Here is a 16,776-nt window from a genome sequence, read left to right as displayed (position 1 = left end):
AAATTTTTAGTTTTTTCTATTTTGATATGTAAATGGAAAATATTTGCAATTGAGTACCGTCAAGCTTGCAAGATCATTTTGCCAACAAATTAAAACAGACAATTTACTTAATAAATAATATCAAACATAAATATCATTCAATTGATATCTTTTCTATAAGAATAACGAGTGATATTATTCACAGGATAAAATGATTAAATTCAACAATCCAACAATAGTGGTTTAATTAAATGAAAATAGACAATAATGGCTTAATTAACCCTTCATTTTTCGCTGCTCATATGGCAACATCTCATCCTTTTTGCAATGCAGCAAAACCTAACCTTTGAATCGGGTGAAATCAAACGAATGAGGTTCACTCTTATCCAATTTACAGTTAATCATTCTCAAAATTCAAGGCAAGAATTGATAATGCTATCTGATGAAGACAAGGTCGGACGAAATTTAGGCTTCACCAGTTACATATCGATTTCCAATCTGTTGTAAGATCTCTGCAACTTCCTTCATTGATGGGCGCAACTTCGGGCCGTTCTCAGTACATTTCAAAGCAAGCCGAGCAATTTGTAAAGCTTCTTTGACAGAGTATCTTCCCTCCAACCTAGAGTCCATTATCTCCATCAACTTTCTTTTATGGATTAAGCGTGGACTTGCCCAAGTCAGCAGCTGTTGTTTTCCAGGTGGACGTTGCCTATCTATTACTCGCAAGCCTGTAAGCATCTCGACCAAAACTACACCGAAACTGTAAACATCGCTCTTTACATACAACCTTCCTGATAAATGATTTATGTAAAAGTTTAAGAAGTCAGTTTATAACAAGTGGCTTCGTATAACTCCAAATTACTTTATCTGGGTTTAGATGGTTCCAAGAATTACCTGTGGCCTTATACTCGGGAGCGGTATAACCAGCTGTGCCCATAACATGTCCTGTTACACATGAATTATCGGCAGATCCCCATTTTGCCAAGCCAAAATCTGATATTTTTGCAGCGCAAGACTAAAGCAAGAAAAAATGAAGTTGGAGAAAAATTACATACTCATGAATCACTTAATATTTTTCTGTACGGCTTGCTTGGTTTAAAAGAACTGCATAAAGTTTTATGCAATTCATTAATATATCAACACTTTCATATTTGGTATAAAATAAAAATTAATTTAGAATTCTAAATTTTTAATTTTATGGAATTAGTTATGCTTGAACTAAAACCTTATGTTAATTGATAGAATTTCCAAATGAACTAAACCTTATTATAACTATTTAACTAATCATATTAATTAATGGAAATGCAAATGAAAGTAATGAAACCAGCTGCAATCAAATCCAATCTTCTAAACTTGTTGTCTTAGAATCCACATTGCTATTCTCAACATATCTGTTCTGTTTTGAATTGTTCTCAGTACTCTTATCTTGTAACAGTACAAATATGTTGTGAACATGACAGAGAGAATATAGCTGCAACTTAATTCTAAAATACTCAAGACCTTGAAGTAGCCTAAATACAAAAGAATTTGTCATGTCATGGCTTCAACCTAGACATATTCCTGAATGGCATATAGAAATCATACAGAATTTTTACCTGGTCAAGAAGTACATTTGAGGACTTGAAATCTCTGAAAATTATTGGCTTCTCCATCGTATGCAAGTAACACAGGCCTTGAGCCATTCCTATCATAATCTTAACCCTTTTTTCCCATGGAAGCAAATGATTTGAGCTCTCTGCACAAATCAAAATATACAGTGCAACGCACAGAAGAAAATGAGGTTATTTAATTTATCGGCAAAAAACAAGAAATATGCAGCAATTGGCGACTTCACAATTTACTGACGTTAATTAGTTCTTACTTCCAAATAAATGGTAATTCAAGCTGCCCTTTTGCATGAGTTCATAAACAATGAGGAACTTTTCATTTTCCTTACAATATCCCAACAACTTTACAATGTTAGGATGAGAAAGCCTTCCTAGGAAACCAACTTCTGTCTGTACAGACAAATAACAACGAAAAAATGATTCAACGATGAATCTGCTCAAAAGATAAACTTTATTTATTACATTTAACAATTATACTAACAGAGAGAAATTGAAAAAGTTCATACATCCTAGGCCTATCAATTCTGTTATAGTTTTTGGTTCTTATTTTCAAATGATCAAAGGAAATTATATTATTAAAACATATTCATTTGATTTATTTAAAAGACAAAAAGAGATGCCAAAACAATGGAAAAAACGAGAAAATTTGATTTTCACTTGTTTCATCAATCTATTTTATCTTTCTAATCCTTGAGAACAACCAAAAAAAAAAAAAAAAACCGAAATGATATATGAACAAACTCACTCTCCATTGTCGAAATCCTTGTTTGCTGTTTGCATCCAATCTTTTAACAGCAATGGCTCGTTTCCTGGTACCTTGGGATGGTACATTCTCCTTGATATAGCCCTTATAGACACTGCCAAAACCTCCCTTTCCCAACACCATATCAGTTCTAAAATTAAAGGTTGCAGCTTGCAATTGTGCAAAAGTAAAAGCTTTCAACTTTGTATCAGATGCAGTTCCCCCGTCTGGGATGTTGTCATCTTCTATTGCAGCTGAGAACTCATTGTCCTCTGCAACATTATCGGCCCAAATAGCTGCAATTACTCCGCTTACTTGAGACAACAGAGTTGTAACATTGGTAGTTGCCATAGACATCCAACTGGTGCGGGAAACGTTGCTACCCAGAAAAGAATCATCACCTGATGATATAATAAAGTGAAAAAAACAGAACAGTTTAGTGCCCACCACATGTCTGCAGAAAGTTCCATGATAAATTCGGAGCAAAATGAACAAAATCCATTGGTAATATGATAACTTACTATCGATCAGATGGGCCACACTACTCGGGAGTAGATCTGGTTCTGGGATTGGCTCTGCAGGTGTCGGAGTGAGGATATCAGATTTTGGGGTTGGATTGGACTTGCCATTAATGCAACTCCAGCAAATACCCATCAAAATATATAGTATTTTTTCCTATATTGGCGTAATCGGTGGTGAAATTAGATTTAGAGAAAATAACAGGACTTGTTACATAGACCTTTAGGATTGAAGTCAATGCATCAAAAGCTGTACTCTTCGTCTCACAGTGGTTATAAAAAGACTTGATATAGTTTGTTTCAAGTCAACAAAGAGAAAGAGCCAAGCACTCGCGTAGCATCTTACTATGACAAGGGATTGAACGCGATATTGTCAAAGCAACCTTAATATATTTTCTTGATGAAATCTTTACAAAGAGTTTCTTCTTCTCAATTTTCTTCCTCTGCCCGTTTCGTTCCTCGACCCGATGTGCAGATTTGCATCGAAATCACTTGAATGTAAGAACACTGCGTGACAAATTCTTTACTTCTACAATTTGCTGTGGCAGAGCAAAAAGGAAGTTTTTGGGGTTGCATTTTTGAATCGTGAGCAACATTTGCAAATTATAGGTCAAAAGATGCAAAAGTGGAAAATCAGCGTTGACTGAAGCTGTTCTGGGTGTGAATCGCATGGCCACGGTTAATTTTGAACCGGAATCGAACCGTACTGTATATGAAACAAAATCAGACCGGAATTATTGGTTTAAAATTTTGAAATGGAATTGGCAGTACGAGAGCTGGTTAAGGTTCATGTAAATGTTAAAATCTGAACCTGAATCTACCCTGAACCATCGGTTAACCGGCGATTTCGGTCCAGTTCGAACGGAAAATTTTCTATTTTTATTTTCAAAATAATAATTACTTAGCCTATTTTATACGTCTCTAAAAGTCTTAATATGATACTTTACTTAAGTTTTTTTTTTTAAAAGACTTTTTATTTTAAAAGTTAAAAATGTAAAAAGTAAAATAGTATAAAAAGAGAGAAATATTTAGTCTAAATTTATATTGTTTTTAACTTTTTTTTTCTATCCTTTTAAATTGTTTACTAAGTTTAAAATTACATTCTTTTTGAAGCATTTTTCAAAATTTTCTTATTATTTATTTAATTGATAACATTTAAACAAAATAAATTGATAACTTATTTGATTATTTTGTAAAATTAATTAATTTTATTCTTATATGAGTTTGAGCATTCTAAAATTTATTTAAAATAAAATTTATTAATATATTTTAAACTCACATTAATATTTTCAAAAGAAAGATGTAACGTTAGAACGGATTTTTTTTTTTTAAAAAAAATTTATATCGCAGGAAACCGTAATCGAAACCGTTGGTTCATCAGAATCGCATCAGAATCGGCTGGAACCAAAATCGGACTGAAACCGATGGTTCAAAGACCGATTCAAATTCAATATTTAAAATTTTTGAACCGACGGTTTAATGAGCCGGCCATGCTTAAGTATGATGTGATGTTTAGCTTGTCATCATCTATTAATAATTGGCCTACAGCATAAGTTGTCCTCGAGCTTTAAAATTTTATTCTTATGACAAATTAAAATTTTTAAAAACCAACCTAGATCATATTGTAATATCCGTCATGAATAAATACTTTAGAGATATCCTTGGTACAATGTTAGTAAAATGTATAAATTCACCCCCCCAATATTTTATATAAAAAAAATTTATAATACACTTTTTAGTTTTACTTTTAACTTATTAAATATTTCAATTTATAAAAATTGCACATATTCAATACTTCAACTAGCAAAATTTTCTATTAAACATTCAAACTTGTAAAATTTTATCTATTAAACACATATTAGTAATTAAAAATATGAAAATTATAGTTTAAAAGTTGTAACAACCACACATTAAATCAATATTTGTATATAAAAACTAAAAACATATAAAGAAACTAGCGTTGCTAGTGTAGAGAGATGCGCAATGATATCAAAATGCATACTTTAAGGGGCACAATAAATTCTTCGCAATGTTTGAGGTGCTGCAAAATTATTTATGTAAAGTATAAGGATGAATTAGGATGTGGTTATTAAAAATTGTAAATTTAAGAGCATGATAGATATCTACGTTACTTTGAAATATCAAATATAGAATCATAATATGAGAAAATAATTATTTCGTCCTTAAAATTTTACAAAATTAATTAATTTATCCTCATAATTTTGTATATTAGGTATATAGTAATTGACGTTTGATTCCATCGTGTTAAACCGTCAATTTTAATGATTTTTGGCATTAAATATCTGGTGAACGACTAAAAGACTATAATAAGACAAAAATACCCTTATGATAAAACAAAAAATTAAAGCACTATCCTTCTTCATCTCTCCAACCATTATGTTTCAAAGATATTGTTTCCATCACATCAAACTATACTGTATAACAAAGAAAGGCATGAATCAAGGTCTGCTCCGGCGAAAGAAAAGCAATAGTCAGTAGTGGTTGAGATGGAAGAGCTTGAAGTAGTGGTAGTCGGTGCCGTTGATTGAGGATTCTGATCCTAATGGAGGAGGAAAAGGATAACAAAGCGGGTCGAGTCGGGTCTTTTGAGTCACCTGTTCCGTTTGTCACCTCCAAATCCCTCACGTTTTCACCTTTTCACAGATCTCTTTACACTTTTGTTCATTGGGAAGGCATTATATATGAGCCCATTTGGCATGGGTCCAACCTAAGGAACCAGAGATCTCCGAGAGAGCCCTAAACACCAACTCAAACTCTCATTTTAGACGTGGTTAAACCTTGGCCACCAACATATCTTGTCGTCGGTTCCGTTTGCCAAATCAGATACTGTTTCCAATTTCTTTTCTGAAATGCTATTGGGTTTCCTCAGTTTGAGATTTAAATCATCTCACCAAATGTTTATTATATTTGCTTATGTATAAATTATATTATATACGAGTATAAGTAAATATGTCTATATGATTTCAAGGAAGAGAGTTACATCTTTCATATGATTGTTGCCTTTCGATTTCTAATTTTATCATTTACTAACCCAAGCTTCTAACTTGTTTAAATGTATTTATTTATTTATTTGAGTTTCTATAGTTGTAGAAATGGAGATTTGGAGAAATGAAGAAGAAGAAGGATAATGCTTCTCTTTGTGTTTTATTACAAGGTTTTTTACTCTTTCACTACATATTTAAGGTCAAAAATCATTAAAATTGGATGGAAGGACATATAATATGACGGAATCAAACTTCAAGGATTAAATACCTAATATATAAAAATATGAAAATGAGTTAATTAATTTTATGAAACCTCATGGATGAAATAATTATTTTCCCTTATAATATTCAAGGGCAATTTTATGCATTAAAAACCTCTTTTAAGCAAAGTGTATCATGTAGTAAAGATTTATTTAGACTTTAGAGGTATACAGAATAGGTTAAGTACAAATTTTTGAAAATAAAAAGTAGAAATTCTTTGTTCGAATCGGACCAAAATCGCCGGTTCCAGACTGGTTCAAGTTTATATTGTAACATCGATATGAATTTTAACCGGCTCGTGAACTGGCGATTTTAGTTCAAAATTTTTAATCGACAGTTACAGTTCATTTACAATACAATTTGGTGCCGGTTCGAACATGGCAACTAATGCCTAGCTGGCATGCTTGCTGGGATCCCATTACTGCTACTTTCAATCATTTTATTTTATCTATTGTTATTGATGAGGTTCACAAATGCCTCGAAATATGCTTTATAAAGGAAGTTGCTAGGTTATAGGATTCAGAAGAAGGGCCTACCGCAGGTTTTAGAAATTTTCCTCCACAGAACATGGAACATGCTGAAGGAGGATCTAATCCTCATGACGAAGAAGAGATTCAAACTCCTAATTCAAAACCCACAAAAATTGAACATAGTTTTACTACTGTATAAAAACAAGAGCAGGGTAAGTTAGTTATTATATCTCTTAATTTTGATAGTAACTCATTCTTTGTTTTTGAAGTTTTGAAGATATTGACAAACTCTTGAAAATGATGAAACTTATTATTTACACCATATTTTAATTATTTTTGTTTTATGGATTTGACTTGTAATTTTATGATTTATTTGGACTTTAATTAATTAATTGGCTTTTAGCATATTAAAGGCTCATAATTAATTAATTAATAACTAAGAAAATATGTTGGAAGTTAACAGAAGATGGTTAACAAAAAGAATCAAGCAACTACTTGCACAATACACAATGGAAAGAAATTACCTAAGTAGTTACCTGGACAGTTGAGATGTCATGCACGTAAACTAATAATCGCCAGGTGTCTTATAAAAGCCAAGCTTAAACATCAAAGGAGGCTTCTAACAATCAACTCCAAAAATCAAACTCAAGATCAAAATAAACTACAATTATCAAGCAATTTTAATTCAATATCCTTTATGTTCATTATAATTTCTTTTTCCAAGTACGTTAATTTGTCTTTGCAATTCAACCTTTTTTCAATACAATATTTTTAATTCAAGCAATCACTTTCTTTTACAAAGCTTTCTGCAATTTTTTATTTTCAAGCATTGTCTATTTTATTCCAACAATCGATGAAGCGTTTATCATGGAGTCACAACTTTCAGTCCTTTAATTAAGATGTTAAAGTGGCGTAATTTCTCCTGTAGTTGGTAGACTTTAGTATCTGGTACGTCTAAGCTATTAGTCAATCCGTAATTATTTCTCAGAGTGAACACTTATGTTTGAGAAATATTCTTCTTTTATATATATCTTATGTTATTTCATCACCAATTGGTAGATAGATGACTAAGATTGAAGAAGTAGATTATACTTTAAAAAATAGTAGAGAGTTGGGAGCACTAGTTTCGAGGTTCCCCAAGGGGTATTGGTGCAAGTGGTGTCTAACCGGAAAAGAGCTATCAACCACCACACGGGAGAAAGGAGCAAGTGACATATCATTATAATATGTCGCTTCAATCTAGTCGCCTCACTGATAGATTTCAGTGTCTTCCTCAAAATGATAGTCACACAAATCCTGCAATCCATCTTAGAGTATATGAATTCGAAGTTGCACCAGTACTTCAGGTGCCCCAGATGACAGTTGGCTTGGGAGCACTTGTGTACTATGAAAAGATAAAGGGGGTACTGTGTAGGAGCTTTATGGGTTTGCCTCAAACAAATTGGTTGTCGATAATTTTACAAGCCGTGTCTTGAAACGGTTGATAGAAAAAATCCTTGCCCCAAAAGATACAAATTAAATTCTTGATTTACTTTATTTTCTAGAGAGTAACAATCAACTCTAGAGCACATAGTCTCGTTTTATAAATATAATTTAATATAAAATTAGAAGCATCAAAATCGCAAAAAACTAAATTAAACTATAATTAAGTTCAAAAATTAAAACTTAAGTTCATTTAAATATCAATATTTAAAATAGCATTATAAACTAAATTAGTGAAAAAACTGCGCTTCGCCCACGGGTATTTAAGTATTATTTTGTTAATTATTTTATATTATTATTTTTAATAAATTATTATGAATTATAAAATTATTAGGAAGAATAATCAAAATCCTATTTAATATAATCTAAAAATGATAAATATCAAAATGATTTGTAATAAAGAAAAGTATGTCATTGTTTGCAATATATAGTGCAACATTATAAATCTACAATATTTTAATAAAGTTTCATTAAATATAATATTAAGTTTTCTTAATTGTAATCTTGTATACTTTGAATTGTTTAGTACCTTTTTGAGTTGAAATAGAGAACTTATCTTTGATACTCGTAAATCCAAAAGGTCTTGGCTATGAAAGAAAGAAAAAAAAAAAAAAAAAAAAAAAATATATATATATATATATATATATATATATATATATATATATATACACACACATTCAAACTAAATGAAATTCCACATGATAAAACAATTTGAATTTTCCAGAAGCACAATATGATAAATATATACACTATTACTAATTAGTGTACTTACTGATAAGTGTCTTGCGACAATTTCTAACAATAAGTTAGAGATGCATAATCCACTACAACGAATGGGTTGGGAAATTGTTCGACAAGAATCTGTTAAAGGTTATGGACTTCTAAAGATGTTTTTCATGTCTTGACAAAAAAATCGGTAAGATTGAAGCTCACTAAACCTATGCTTGGTACACGAAAAATGAAATGTACAATTTGTGTCAATAAATAATTAGATGTCATTACATTACTAATTGAATTCATTGCTATATTTGTTTTGCTCATCTTTCATGTTCTGCACTTGATTTGTTAGGGAACTGAAACAATTGAAGGTATATTCCTTGATATGTATAAAGTGAGTGAGACATTCTTAGATCCTAAAGCCTTTGCAAGGATGGACAGGTTACGACTGCACAAATTTTACAGTTCTTCCTTTCGGTAATGCATAGCCAAGTATATGTTCAACAAGGCCTTGAAACTTTATCAGACAGGTTAAGCTATTTCCATTGGACTGCATGACCTTTAAAGTTTTTTCCATCTAATTTCCAAGCTGAAAACCTTGTTGAAGTTAGTTTGCCTTATCGTCAATTTGAATTGCTTTGGGAGGGAAACCACGTAATTTTTGCTTCCACTGTCGCCAACAAATTACATATAATTATTTCCAAATTTCATGAATGCTTATTTGTTTAAGTTCCTATAAATAATTGTTACAGAATCTTGAGAAGTTGAATTCCATCAACCTCAGGCACTCCCGAAACTTTGTCAGATTACCAGACCTATCACAGGCACTAAACCTTGAATATATTAATCTTGAAGGTTGCATTAGTTTACTTGAGATTCCATCATCCATTGAACGTTTCGACAAGCTTGCTGTCTTAAATCTAGAAAATTGTAGAGAGCTTGATAGTATTCCAAACTGCATTAATCTAAAATCCCTACGCAGTCTCAATATTTCTGGGTGCTCGAAACTACAGAATTTACCAGAGATCTCAAGCAGTGTAAAAGGGTTAATTTTGGACAAAACTGCAATAGAAGAATTGGCATCGTCGTTTGAGAATCTTTTTGAACTAAGTTTTTGGAGTATGAAAAACTGCAAAAAGCTTAGGAGCCTTCCACGCAATATTAGCACACTGAAATCTCTTAAAAGTCTTTTGGTTTCTGGTTGCTTGAAGCTGGGAATGCTATTGAATCAGCATACACTAAACATCATTGAGTTAGACTCAGAATCGAGGATTCAGCACACAGCAGTTGCAGCAGGGAAAGACTATTATCAGGTTCCTCTCTCTCTTTGTCTCCTCTCTCTCCCTCTCTCTCACGCACACTCACACTCGATCTGTTTTTTTATAGGGGCATCATTCGCTACCGTCAATCTGTTTTTGTTTCCCCGGTAATGAAATTCCAAAGTTGTTTGGCTATCAGAAAACAAGCTGTGACATCACTATCAAGCTAACTTCAAATTGGCTTAATTCTTTGGGTTTTGCTGTGTGTGCAGTTGTTGAATGTATTACTTTAATGACATTTATGTTGTATGTGATTGCAATTTGACGAATAATCAGGGTGATCACCACTATGTTAGCTGCATTTTGTGAGGATTGTCAAACATGTCTGATGAACGTGGATCGAGTTTTGATATATCAAATCATGTGTTCATGGGATATGATTTTAGTTTATATTTGAGAGCAGTTGAGGGAAATATCCAGATAAGTCGTATTATTACAATGAAGCTAAATTACTTTCCTATCGAGGAAAGAAGCTGGACACTCTTTTTATCTGCGTAACGAAAGCAAGTGTGGTGTTCATCTCCTATATGCCCAGGGTGAGGATGCAGAGATCAGTTGCAGTTGAAGGTGATCTAAGTGGTGATGTTGGGACAAGGAGGTATTCTCTGATAATACATATCTGACATTGTTGTTCTTGATCAATAATGTTTTTTTCCCCTTTTCAATTCTGTTGGAGATAGAATTTCAAAAAGAATTGCTACAATGAACAAAATTTCAAACGCGAAATCAAAAAATGGCAAGTAATTGATAGATCTAGAGACTGTTCGCACATGCATTTCACGTGCCCCCACCAAATCAATTCATCCGCAGCCGTAGCTGGTGGTTGTAGGAGGTGCACGAATTACGAGGTGCACGAATTGACGCCCTCGGTGGTTGGATTTGAGTTTGGTCTGTGAGGTCCAATTGTTACAACCTTAGCCTAGCTAGCTGTTTGGCAAGCGAGGACGGAAGAGAGAGAGATGGAAAATAGGAGAGGTTTAGAGAGAAACCAAGAGGGAAATTGGTAAATACATCTCTTGTATATTTACATGAACTAACCACTTGATTTAACTGATTGTTCCAGCTCATCATCCAACATGCTCTTCTCTCATTGGTGTAGTCATAACCTGCAGTGAAGTCATGAGAGTGAGAGTAGCATCCACGGCGGTGAAAAAGGCATGGGAGCTACTTGTGAATACTCAAATTTTGAGGCTCAAAAAGCCTGTTTTTTCGGACTGCAAACAGTCCGGCCGGACCGGAGGCCATTCGGAAAGTTCACCGAAAGTATGCCAATATGGTACTTGAAACGTCCGGAAAATTACGAGGATCGCAGAACTGGTCCTGGAATATTTTTTGGAGGTACGGAACTCCCGAAAAAGCCTTTGGAATGAAAAACTAGAGAGTGGACAGTCCATGGCGGCCACGCCCGCCGTCCACGGCGAGAGCGCCCACCCTCTACGGCGGTAGCGCCCGCCTTCAACGGCGGGAGCGCCCGCCGTCCACGCGGTAGCTACCGCCCTCCGACCTGTTTTTTCCTATAAATACTGCCCCGATTCGACAGTTTGAGAGACTCGGTCTGTGTTAACGGACGCTCTTTCTCCCCTACGCTCCTTGCGGTTCTTTTACTGCTTTTTTGCATTTAGCTTAGGCTTTTATTCTTCCGCTGTTGTGATATTTGGTCACTTAAGTGAATTAATTCTAATTAATATTCCCCAAACGATGAGCTTAATCTGGAATTTTCAAGCTGAAGCTAAGAAGCGGCCGCCGATTAACTCAGGTAAGAACGAAACTCTGCCCATTTAATTTCAGCATTTTGTGCATATTCTCTTCTACTCAAATTCTGAATTAAACTGCTGCATAAATTCATTCACGTCATTAATTCGGCAAATAAAACTGCCTCAATTAAATATGATTAAGCTTAAATGTCCGATTAATTAATAATCATGGTGTTAAAGCCTAAATTCGACAATATTGGCTAAAGTATCTGGTCAATTAATGACTATGGTATGATCGCCTTTATTTCGAACAGTCCGGCTAAAAGTCCAATTAATCAATAATTGTGGCTAAAAGCCTTAATCAATCACGTTTTTGGCAACAAATTGCCTACAGTTTAATCAACCATTTTGGCAACAAATTGCCTACGGTTTAATCAATTTTTAGCAACAAAATCTCTATAAATAAGATTAACCATTTTTAGCGACAAATTGCTTAAATCGAAGATTTGGCAAAATGCCTTCAATTAATCAATTTTTTGGCTAAAAGCCTTAAATCAATCATTTTGGCGACAATCGCCCAATCAACACTTTTGGCAAACAAATTCCCTAAATCAATCTTCTTGGCTAAAAGCCTTAAATCAACACTTTTGGCAACAAACGCCTAATCAAGTCAATCAATTCTTTGGCAAAATGCCTAAACAAAATGCACGAAGCATACACACACTCATGCATTAAGCATACCCATTCAAAGCCCTTTAAAAAATGCCTATCGAACTACGTCGACTTTGATCTTCCATTCAAACGGAAGTACGTAGGCACGTTTGGGATTTAACCCCGAGCGGCAAGTCGAAATCACTTAAACATTTCATTGGTCCAATTACATCATTTACCTTGCAAAGCATTCATTTATTGGTTAGTTCATCAACATGACATGGTCTCGGGATCCACCTCGGGTTCGCAAACTATGCCTTAAACATTGGGATAATTAATCTAGTAATTAGGTTAATTAAAATTGGAGTCAACTTAGGATTTTTTTCCTAGTTTACCCTAAAATAATTAAACAAGGTGGCGACTCACACATTCACGTGCACTTCTGCCCTTAGTCATATTCATTATATGCCAATATTTGGGGAAGGGGCTCACAGTTTGGCGACTCTGCTGGGGAACCTATGTAATCATTTTGCATAAAGTGGACTACAATTGCTGCATCAACTAACCTGCCCTTCTTTAGGGTATTATTTTTGTTGTGTTTTGTTTTACAGGGTACCCTAACGCGAATCAAGTGTTCTTTCTTGAAGAACACTGGATAAAGAAAGTTGGACTTAATTGTAAAATTTAATTAAAACATTTTAATTTGTGGATTTATTTGCACGATTGAGAATCTTTTTCTCCATTGCATAAAAAACGAATTTCAAATGAATTTCTTCTCTTTCTGTTCAAACTTCTGAGTCTGAATAGCAAGTAGCGATGATCGGCAGGTCTCTTTGATTATGTCGACGGACAGCCAAAGCGTCCTCCCTGTTACCGCAAACCATCCCTAATCCTTTTGGGGGTGGCCCATGAGTATGCGTACTGTTGGACCCACGCGAAACTCTTTGTTTCACATGTGGTTAGGTATATCCATGCTTAAGGTTCAAGGGTCCCTTAATAAGCCAATTCTCTATTTGTGTCACAGCCTATAGAACCTATCCTTTAGGGCTGTATGCACCCAATGATGTGAATCATTCCATTAAAACGAAGTATGACGTGATGTTGTGCGTATTCATGACATATCAACACATTAAAAAGAACACGTAATATTCTTTTTAGTCATGCACAATTAGACAAGGGGATCGATCTACCTCACACGCATGCTACCCTGATACACAGTACTATACCCTAATCCAGCTACCCTTATCCTATCAGGTACCCACTGTTCGAGTGCCTATCCAAGTTCCAGTCACACCTACAGTGCTATCACCAACCTCACCAGCTTCACCAAACTCACCAACTTCGACTGCATCAATGGCATTAATCTCTGACATCCAAAACCTTATGAACCAACTGGAGGCCAGAATGGAGGCCAAAATGAATGAGGCATTGGCTGCCCAGAGGACTGCCCTAATAGCTGAACTAGGTAGTGGTAATGGAAATGGGGCTTCCGCTAAGGGAAGTGATCCTGCTGCCTCCAATCAGGGACCTGCTGTTGCACCGATATCTTCAAACCCTGCCCTTAACCTGGATGACATGCCCTCCAGAACTGCTGCTGAGCTGAAAGCTCAGAAAATGAAAGAAAAGCTGAAATTGTTGGAAAGATCTATTACTGCCCTTAAGACACACAAGGAAGTGGTGGACATGGACTCCTTGTCCTTGTTCCCCGAAGCAAGACTGCCAACAAAGTTCAAAATGCCCAACATGGACAAGTTTGACGGAACCACTTGTCCCAAAACGCACCTGAAAATGTATGTGGGTGCCCTAAACCCGTTCGGACTGAACAGCGAGCTCCTTGCTCAGTTGTTTCAATAATCACTCACCGGTGCTGCTTTGAGGTGGTTTGTCAGCCTGGATCGGTCTAAAATGATGACCTGGGAAGACATCTGCAATGCGTTTAATACGCAATATCATTATAACATGAGGTGGATGTTACTCGGAGGGAGCTGGAGACCACCAAACAGAAAAGCAATGAACCCTTTTCCTCGTTCCTTACGAGGTGGAGTGCTAAGGCCGCCCAAATGATCAACCGGCCTTCTGAACAAGAACAGGTAGACATAATCATCAAAAATCTGCTGCCTGTCTACCAACAGCAACTGCAAACTCAGTACCTACCAACGTTTCAGTCGCTCATTGCTACTGCAACCAAGGTAGAGGATTTAATCCAAATGGGTCAACTGAAAGAAGACTCGGGTACAAGATGGTCTCCTTGACCGATCTTGCTGTCGGATACAATCAAATAATGATGCATTTGCCAGACAAAGAGAAAACGGCATTCATCACGGAATGGGGAACCTACTGCTACAGGGTTATGTCTTTTGGGCTCAAAAATGCCGGGGCGACCTATCAAAGAATGGTAATGACCATCTTCCATGACATGATTCACAAAGAAGTAGAAGTGTACGTGGACGATATGGTTGTTAAATCAAAAACAGCTAAAGAACATACAACAGCACTTGAGAAGTTCTTCCTTAGACTTTGAAAGTACAATTTAAAGCTCAACCCGGCGAAATGTCTGTTTGGAGCTACATCCGGAGTATTTCTGGGGCATATGGTCAGTCGGAAGGGCATTGAGATTGACCCTTCAAAAGCTAAAGCCATTCTGGAAATGCCAGCACCGAAGACGAAAAAAGAAGTTCGGGGTTTCCTAGGAAGGCTACAGTACCTCAGCCGGTTCATCAATCAATCGGCCAATACTTATGGTCCGATTTTCAAATTACTTAGGAAAGGAATAGCCATCAAATGGAATAAGGATTGTCAGAAAGCTTTTGACCAAGTCAAGCAATATCTGTTATCCCCGCCAGTTTTACAGCCACCAAGGCTAGGAAAGCCTTTGCTATTGTACCTATCAGTGACAGAAGAAGCGATGGGTGCAATGCTAGCTCAACAAGCAAAAGATACAAGGGTAGAAAATGCCGTGTATTACCTCAGCAAAAGGATGCTAGACTACGATCTAAAATACAATAAGATAGAGAAGTTGTGTTTGGCTCTAGTTTGGGCTTGTACAAAGCTGCAGCACTACCTCTCGTCCTACACCACATACGTTATTTCTGAATCGAACCCCTTGAAATTCCTTATGGAGAGGCCGGTTCTTGACAGTAAGATGGCTAAGTGGGTGTCGGTGCTCACAACCTATGATTTAAAATTTATACAACGGAAGGCAGTGAAAGGCGGAGCCTTGGCTGATCAATTAGCAGAATTACCGGTCGAAAACCAAATGCCGGAGGTAGAATTTCCTGATGAAGACTTGTTGAGCTTGGAAAGTGAAGTCTGGGAAATGTACTTCGATGGAGCTTCAAACTACCATGGAAATGGGGTTGGAGTCGTATTCAAAACTCCTTGTGGAGAATACGTCCCAATCGCAGTCAAATTAGATTTCGACTGCACTAACAATGAAGCCGAGTATGAAGCTTGCATAAAGGGGTTAGAAGCAGCCCTGGAAAAGGAAATAAAGGTCCTCAAGGTTTTCAGGGATTACAACTTAATAGTCTCCAAAGCTTTGAGAAAATGGAAAATTAAGGAAGAGCGTTTGGTTCCTTACCTACAACACTTGGACGAATTGGCTCAGCAATTTGAGGATTTATCCTTCCACTACTTGCTGCAAGCCAAAAATCAGTTTGCTGATGCTCTGGCTACTTTGGCCTCCATGGTTAATGTAGGGGGAGACCAAGTCATTCGACCTCTGACAGTTCGGCTGCAGAAACAGCCAGCATATATCATGAATTTGGTGGATGACAAGCCCTGGTATTGGGATATACAGAATTATCTTCAGAATGAAGCCTACCCGGAGGGATCCACCAAGACTGATCAACGGACATTGAGACAGTTAGCATCCGGATATTTCCTTACTGAGGGAGTACTGTATAAAAGAAGTTGGAATGGCCTGCACCTAAGGTGCATTGATGAGGGAGAAGCTCAAACCATCATGGATTCCTTACATAATGGGGAGTCTGGTCCACACATGCACGGGATAGCCTTGGCTCGAAAAATCGTGAACCTGGGTTATTACTGGTCAACCATGAATGCAGATTGCGTGAGGCACGCGCAGAAGTGCCATGAGTGTCAAATTTTTGCTAAGCTGCAAAGACATTCTCCGGTCAATTTGAATCCTATTGCTTCACCATGGCTTTTGGGGCATAGACGTGATCGGAAAGATCCACCAAAAGGCTTCCAATGGTCATCAATTCATCCTGGTTGCTATAGACTATTTCACTAAGTGGGTCGAGGCAGCCTCTTATTCGGTTTTGAATACCAAGAAGGCGGCACAGTTCGTTCGTACTAACATCCTTTGT

The 16,776-nt window shown here is 36.0% G+C and overlaps 1 protein-coding gene across 1 annotated transcript; it reads right to left on the bottom strand.

Moving 5' to 3' along the window:
* Nucleotides 1-133: 133 nt before the first annotated feature.
* On the bottom strand, nucleotides 134-3,433 carry LOC105640084 (putative serine/threonine-protein kinase PIX13). The gene is made up of 6 exons (XM_012224306.4): nucleotides 2,850-3,433; nucleotides 2,332-2,729; nucleotides 1,841-1,976; nucleotides 1,575-1,714; nucleotides 874-994; nucleotides 134-770 (listed from the first exon to the last, which is right to left on the bottom strand). Exons 1-6 carry the CDS (start codon nucleotides 2,980-2,982, stop codon nucleotides 445-447), a joined length of 1,254 nt encoding a protein of 417 aa, XP_012079696.1. The 5' UTR covers nucleotides 2,983-3,433; the 3' UTR covers nucleotides 134-444.
* Between the last annotated feature and the right edge of the window lie 13,343 nt (nucleotides 3,434-16,776).

This window comes from Jatropha curcas, chromosome 9, assembly GCF_041381405.1.
Source record: "Jatropha curcas cultivar XTBG-Jc1 chromosome 9, XTBG_Jcur_1.0, whole genome shotgun sequence".
In the NCBI taxonomy this organism is placed as follows: Eukaryota; Viridiplantae; Streptophyta; class Magnoliopsida; order Malpighiales; family Euphorbiaceae; genus Jatropha; species Jatropha curcas.
The sequence above is the reverse complement of the archived record's forward strand: the minus strand, read 5'-3'. Positions and strand labels throughout refer to the sequence as shown.

What these genes read in the sequence shown, in the direction of transcription:
- LOC105640084 (XM_012224306.4), bottom strand. Translation starts at nt 2,982, where the DNA reads ATGGGTATTTGCTGGAGTTGCATTAATGGCAAGTCCAATCCAACCCCA. An exon ending in AAGGATTTCGACAATGGAGA is followed by an intron (nt 1,977 to 2,331) that starts GTGAGTTTGTTC and finishes TTGTCTGTACAG; the next exon opens with ACAGAAGTTGGTTTCCTAGG. An exon ending in TCCCGAGTATAAGGCCACAG is followed by an intron (nt 771 to 873) that starts GTAATTCTTGGA and finishes ATCATTTATCAG; the next exon opens with GAAGGTTGTATGTAAAGAGC.